The 7,600-nt window shown below is 40.1% G+C and overlaps 1 protein-coding gene across 1 annotated transcript; it reads left to right on the top strand.

Annotated features, from left to right (window-relative positions):
• The first annotated feature begins 17 nt into the window (after positions 1–17).
• LOC125372394 (MFS-type transporter SLC18B1-like) lies at positions 18–2,004 on the top strand. The gene is made up of 3 exons (XM_048382284.1): positions 18–224; positions 520–613; positions 1,349–2,004. Exons 1-3 carry the CDS (start codon positions 130–132, stop codon positions 1,514–1,516), a joined length of 357 nt encoding a protein of 118 aa, XP_048238241.1. The 5' UTR covers positions 18–129; the 3' UTR covers positions 1,517–2,004.
• The last annotated feature ends 5,596 nt before the right edge of the window (positions 2,005–7,600 follow it).

Genomic DNA, 7,600 nt, shown 5'->3' with positions numbered 1-7,600 from the left:
CAGTCCGAGTATGTACATCATTGACGCACTTGACATTAAAGTAAAGTAACGTGTGTTATATGTTGTCACATATTGAAGTAACAATTATACAAGGAATAAGCGAAAAGACATTGGGTAATTGTAACGTGGATGTGCATTTTCTGTTACAGAGATATGGGAATGAACGATGACTCTCAAACACAGGGACTCGTTTCGGGGCTCATTATGTCCGCATTGTCCTTGGGGTAAGTCCAGTCAAGCCAGGTGATTCTTCTGAACAAAATAATCATAATTGCAAATTGGAGTCAAACTAAAAACGAGTATTTTTGTCTGAGTTTCACTATTTCAACACATTGTTGTATACATGATATGACTGATCCCGCTCGCTCACACACTCACTCACACACAAACATTCATTCACACAAGTGAACACACCAGCAAACCTCGAAACCTTACGTCCGATTTCTTCATTTTTCAAAGTGTTAATCTTCATAAAAGTGCACACATTTTATTTCCATGCTGTTGTCTTTGACATTTCAGACATTTCATCGGCCCAGTGATTGGAGGAGTGTTAACAGACTATTTTGGATTTGCTTGGGCAACGACATCAGGCTCTTTTTTCTGTTTCATGACAGTATGTTAAGTACAATTCTTCCTAGTAATTCACTCCCCTTACAAATATGTGTGGGCAATGTACATGTTTTAATACAATATATTATCTTCAGATTAAGAAGTGGATGTTCTAACGTTCGTTGTCAACTTTTGAATGAACAAATCAATATTAAAGTTATTAAGTTTAGTGATTTTGACAGAAATATTCCACTGGCTGGCTACACGTATAAGTCATTAATTACATTTCCAATATGCATATTTTTATGTTAAATTAATTCCCAAAATAACGGTGTCTTTAACTTGTCAGATAAGTAAGACACAGTGACGGTTATATTTCCATTTGTATTACAGATATAACCAAAGAGTGTTTGCAATTCGCTTTTTCTTAAATCCCGGATTCAATTCAATTCAATGTCAGATAGATACAATATATTTTAATGATGAATTGCTGATTATTCTTTGTAATACATATCATTTATTGAAGAACAATGTTTTAGAAAAACACAAAAATTGCATTTAACACACAAGTTAATTTTCGATCGTTTCACATGCGCATTCATGATAAGTGAAAGTAGTTCCATGGTCAGAAAGCATAACACTACCCTTAAGCATGTGTTGCTTGGGTCAACACTAGCAAAGTCTTTTCATATATTTTGCTTAGCTGGGCGTATGTGTTGTTCAACTTTTGTAATTCCCATGAAACAAATGCACACGCTCTATGAAATGTATTAAATCGTCCCCTGACATTTTGTTTCAGCTTCTTGTAATCACAGTGTATCTCTGCATCCTACATAGAAATAAACCCAGTTGTATTCTTGGATCAGAAGATTACCAACAACTAGACAAGATGGAGAATTCCAAAAGAGCTACTGGTATCACTGCAGACACTGAAAGTAAACGCCTCATCAAACAAGGAACCAACTAGAGACATGGAAGTGTTACAAATCGATGTTTATTCCTGCCCCTACATGTTTTTAATACTGACCAATTAGTTACCTATGAGAACCGGTATTTGTCTGACCTTAGTGTGTTGAGTTTAATCAGAACCGATATGTTAGTTGCTACAGTCCCACAAACTCAGTTTGTACAATTGGCTCTGCTAGGGGATAACAAAACTAGTGACTGGACTGTTGGACTCAAATTTGTAGTCATCACAGCGGTCCAACTTGTTCCGTTGCTGCACTTTTAGGAACTGACGGGACAATTTGTTTGACATCATCAAATCTGCCCCCTTCTGGTTGCGCTAGCCCGATATATAACGACTGATGAGTCAAGTGGATCAGCCTCCGAACCAAGCAAGTCATCTTTCGAACCAAGCGTGAATCAGACATAACATTTATTCCCTGACAGGGATTATACATATTTCCTTATTTGATATATATATATAGGTATAACAAAGTCGTTGTATTTAAAACAACCACTATCATATCATATGTTCATTTACTTTTGATATTAAATATAAGTTATTCTGAGAAGTACTTGCTCAATGTATCTTGACGGGGTTCGATCCCCAGCCGCGTCATACTAAAAGACGTTAAAAGATGGTACTTGTTGTTACCCTGTCTGGCGCTTGAGGGGCTAAAACAAGGACTGGTCGGCTCGGAGTCAGTATACTGTGTCTGAGAGGGGTATTCATGTTAAACTACGGCATGGTATCTCAGTGTGCTAGCACTATAAATCGGCATCAGTCCGGACTAGTACAAGCAGCCACACACACACACACACACACACACACACACACACACACACATACACGTGTATAAGTGCAATAATCTTGGACGCGACGTTAAACCCCAATTCACCTCACCCAAAGTATCTTGAATAACCGTGTTTATTTAGTTATTCTGAGTTGGAACATGCTTGATGTACATGTATGTAGAATAACCGTGTGTAGTTATTCTGAACATGTCCCTATGCTCATCAGAATGTCGAATAACTATAACTGTTCCATTCTGAGTATATAATGCTAGATGAAAGTTGAATGGGTATTGGTACGTTGACTGACGTATATACGTGCGTTATATACGTGTAGTGTCCGGGGACTCAGAGGGGCCACCTGTATGGAGTCGGTGGCAATGGCATTGATGTTGTGAAGCCTGAGCCCAGGAGGACAGACGGTCAATTGCTTGATATGATGACATCTGGATTTGATATCAGACCTGCGTGAGGCTCGCGAATAATGAACAATGTACAGTGTACAGTCCTGTGATGATTGAAAGGTATGACTTTGTATATAACGTGTACATAATAGTGTGTACATTTGCGACAACAGATTGTTAAAATATTTATACCATGCATTGCACTTTGCATTTCATGTATTAATGTTTTGATGTATCGATGTTGATGCATTGGTGTTTTAGCAGGAATTTAGTAGGTAGAGTGTTAGTATGGGATTTGTGAATTACTCAGTAGTGAAGAGTAGTGACAGTTAGTTGGAAACAAGCTAAGTTGGTGTGGTTACGTAAGTTGTTATGCCCTTTATTTGTGTATTTCTTAACTTTATTTAATAAACTTATTCTTAATCCATATTGAGGTTGTCTTTTTACTCCGTGTTGTGACGTATACCATTGAGACATTGGAAAACGCCTTCCTTGTTTGCATACAGAACGCACCCGCCTTTGTCCAAACTAGGTTTGTCACAATTACATGCAACATTTACAGGAATACCTTAAAAGAACAAGTTACTAGAATGTTTTAAATATCCTCCATCCATTCTGAACACCATGATGATTTGGTATTTGTTCAGATTCAATTTACCAATTATTACAGGAAAGTTCTGTGGCATCTTACTTTCTCTGGAGACAAAACTCTTATCATTGCGTGAAATATCAGCTGCAAAGAATAGAAGCAGAATTTCATCCACATTTTCATGAACAAAAATACCCCCCAAACCTAATGACTGCATGCCATATACAAATTCATTGGTAACGAATATGAATAGTAATGGCTAAAGATACAACCATATCTAACTATAACAAGCATAAAAAGGGCACAGGTAGGCCAAAGAAATTGACTGTTGGTAACAGACGGCGCCTTGGTATACTGGCGTCTCAGAACAGACGCGTGAGCATGGAAAATGTTAGGCATAAACTTATTAATAGAGTAAGAGTTCAAGTTTCTAAAGAGACAATAAGATCGCATTTGCATGCAATGGATCGGCGACCGCCCACGTGGTCTTGTGGTAGAGCGTCCGCCCGGAGAGCGGAAGGTCCGGGGTTCGATCCCCGGTCGCGTCATACCAACAGACGTTCAAAGATGGTACTTGTTGTAACCCTGTCTTGCGCTCGGCATTAAGGACTAAAACAAAGACTGGTCGGCTCGGAGTCAGTATACCGTGTTTGAGTGGGGTATTCATGTTAAACTGCGGCATGGTATCTCAGTGTGCTAGCACTATAAATCGGCATCAGTCCGGACTAGTACAATCAGCCACGCACACACGTGCATGCACGTCGCTATATATGTGCAATAATCTTGGACGCGACTTCAAACCCAGTTTCACCTCACCTCACAATGGATTGGCAGAAATCACGGGGAACAGCAAGAACGCCGTTTGAACTGTTGTTTGGAACATAGAAATTAGAATTGGGACAATGTGGGTGCCACACCATTATGTATATTTGAAGGTAACATGACAAGTGGGTGTAAACTGATATTCTACAGGGACATCTCCTTTCAACAGCACAAGTATTGTGTGGTGACTGGAGGTTATTCCAGCAAAGACAAGAGACTAAAACATAGAGCGCAGCATTCTCGGGTGTAAAGAGCAAAATGTTACACTCCTGGAATGGCCCAGCTACATTCCGAAAAATGAAAAGATTTGGGGATTAATTAAGGACAATAACAACAAAATAAACCTAAAAGATATATGTCATATGAAAGCAAGGGTGGTGAGATATTGGGACAGTATGACTCATGATTTTCTAACTTCCTTGGAAGGCAGAATACTTCGCCACATTGAAAATGTGGCGAGAAAAGAGGTGGTCTGACAAAACATTGAACGGTTTGCTGTTTTTAGCTTCAGGTAAGCAGTGGTTGTTGGACAAACTTATTTCTTGGTCTATGACTTAATAAATCTATAATTTTCAATTTTCTCATTCTCAATAATTTCTGGTCAGGGGATAATTTAGGGGGCTCACTTGGGTTAATAAATATATTCCCAAATCTGATAAGGCCTACAATTTTTTATATTGATTCCAAGTTCAACATATACTCTGCAAAAAAAACACTCTGCAAACGTAGTAAAATCGTAAATATCTGACAGTGTTGCCGACTTCCAAATCATTTTTAGATGTAGATTGGTTTTTCCACGTAGCACCAAGCACCATTACACGACTGTGGAACCGGACAACACGTGACCTTCCTAGATCCGGTCGACCACGTATCACTACCAGAGCTCACAGGACAGATTCATACGGCTACGTCATGGCTACCTGTACAACTACGACAATACAAGGATTGCGTGGGATATCACACAGTGACGAACCGTTTACGCGCTGAAGGTATTCGCGCCTAACGACCAGTTCGAAGTGTCATTTTGGCGGTCCTGCATTCTCCGCTGCGACGTCATGGCCACAACTGCGATGGAGACAAGTTTGGTTTTTGTGACGAGTCACGTTTTATGCCGTGCGGATGGTAGACATCGTGTTCACATGTACAGGCGTCGCAGGGAAAGCTATGCACGAAACTGCATACAGGAAAGGGACAGATTAGGTGGTGGCAGTGTGATGATGTGGGCAGCCATCTCCTACACTGGTAAAGAGACTGGTGCAATTTCTGGGAAATTTAACAACACAACGTTACACGGCCACACGTTCTTTCCATAATGCAACAAGCCAAAGTCATTTTCCAACAAGACAACGCCCGACCTCACACGGCATGACTGAAGACAGCCTTTTTTCAGGAATCACAACATCCAGGTCCTGCCATAGCCCTCCAGTTCTCCAGATGTAAACCCAATCGGAAAATTAATGGGATGCATAAAACCATAGTACCTTCGACAGTTGGCACAACCACTGCGAACAGAGTGGGTGATTTCGGGATCTGATTGCTTCCACGGGACGTTGATATCATTCAGTTTGACCCTCATGGTGACCATACAAGCATTTGATGACGTAAAACTTGAAAATCTACGTTTCCATGTAAGCCATAGTGAGCCTTGGTCAATGACAATGATGTGTGCCAGTTTTGAACAATCGATTCGTGTCGATTCCCAAATTGAAAAAGTAGGTTAACTCAGAACACAACAAACAAATGGCATACAATCAACAATTGTATTACACAATTGTTAAAAAATTGCAACGTTTGACAAGGACAAATATTCTGCCGGTAACTATGTTAGAGTGTTAGTTTCAACTGTAGAGTTAGGAAGGTCAACGTCAGAGCTCGTATAATTAAAGCATGACAAGCTCACAACATCGGTTAGTTTCCTTCAACGTCGTTTTATATAAATTTCTATATGTTAAATGGACCTCAACGAGTGCTGTTATCAGTTTTCTTTTGTCATATGAGACCAATGCACCCATCATATTTGAGTCTCCTTACATCTGCTCCTCTAGTCAACTTGAACTTAAATGTATACTGTGAATGCAACGCCACATACATCCACAAATAAAACAGGACAATGTCATTGGCAACAAACAACCAATCAGACAGATTCTCTGTGTTATGTGGTGCAACCATTACTGGTTGTACCATAAACCTTAATATCTTTTCAGGGAAGTGGGAACACTGAATAATGATTCTCAAAGTTCCAATGAATAGACTCAAATTGATTGTGAGATTCTTGACACGAGTTCATTTCTTAAATTAATTTTTATTTGTTCATGTTCTGATGAAATATGCGGATTAATATGACAATCAGCAATTATATTTTGGAGTCTTGCGGGTAGTGTGCTTGTCATTACGGGAAAGATCTGGATTTGATTCCCTATTGCTTCTGCTATTGCTATTGCTGAATGAGTGAGGGAGTTGTGCTTAACGCTTTTTAACAGTTTTCCAGTTATATCACGGCGTATCAGTTAATGTGAGAGGAACGCCTTGAAGGGATGCAGGTCTCAGACGTTTACCACTTTGATGAAACCCAATTGCACAGGTATGGTGCTGACAAGCCTAGAAGTATAATCATTGGGACAGTCATTCCAACCAATGTTTTTGACGCAACTCTAAACAACCTCTCCTTATCATTCTGTGTGTGATTTCAGCTATCAGAGATCAGCCCCCGTTTCATATGCGTCAGCGGATTATAGGCGTTTGGTAGTTGTGTGACATTTTTCGGATAAGTTATTCATCTAAAGTCTCCAGTGCAAGTTAATATATACTACTCAAAAGAAGTTAAAGAACACCCAAATAAGTTATCAAAATCACTCAAAAAATAAATCGTGGCCACAGGAACAACACTGATTGGGAAAGATAAGTATTTAATCATGACATTTCATTGACGAAAGAAACGCTGGCATACAGCTGACCAGAGCAAATCAATATGCATTGCATGTACCCTATAAATCAAAAGTCACACACTACAGTTCAGGATAATCCTGTTCCTTCAATATCGGGTAGGCCCACCCCTGGAAGCAATACAGTTCTGACATCTTCTACGCACAGATCGAACAAGCTGCCGCAGTGTTGTCTGTGGAATTGCTTGCTATTCCTGATGAAGAAATCCTAACAGTTGCTGGAGATTAACAGGAGTTGGGTGGTTAGCTTGAACGGCTCTTCCCAAGGCATCCCAAAGATGTTCAATGGGCGCCAGATCTGGCGAATAAGCAGGCCATTGCATAACGGTAATCTGCCTTTGTCTGTGATAGTCAGTGATAATCCGAGCGCGATGGGGTCTTGCATTGTCGTCCTGAAGGATAGCACCTTGACCAATCTGACGAAGTGTGGGCAATACCAGGGGTTCAAGAATCTCATCACGGTACCTGGCAGCATTCAGATTCCCGACAATATGGTACAGAGGAGTCCTATGATTCCAACTGAATCCTTCCCATACCATCACTGATCCCCCACCAAA

The sequence above is a fragment of the Haliotis rufescens genome, unplaced genomic scaffold (assembly GCF_023055435.1).
Source record: "Haliotis rufescens isolate VD_foot unplaced genomic scaffold, xgHalRufe1.0.p SCAF_1, whole genome shotgun sequence".
In the NCBI taxonomy this organism is placed as follows: Eukaryota; Metazoa; Mollusca; class Gastropoda; order Lepetellida; family Haliotidae; genus Haliotis; species Haliotis rufescens.
This window is presented reverse-complemented; position numbering and strand designations above follow the sequence as displayed.

Bases quoted from the DNA above. Each gene is read 5' to 3' on its own strand.
- LOC125372394 (XM_048382284.1), top strand. From the start codon at position 130: ATGTGCATTTTCTGTTACAGAGATATGGGAATGAACGATGACTCTCAA. The intron at 225-519 runs GTAAGTCCAGTC...TTGACATTTCAG, and splicing joins ATGTCCGCATTGTCCTTGGG to ACATTTCATCGGCCCAGTGA. The intron at 614-1,348 runs GTATGTTAAGTA...ATTTTGTTTCAG, and splicing joins CTTTTTTCTGTTTCATGACA to CTTCTTGTAATCACAGTGTA.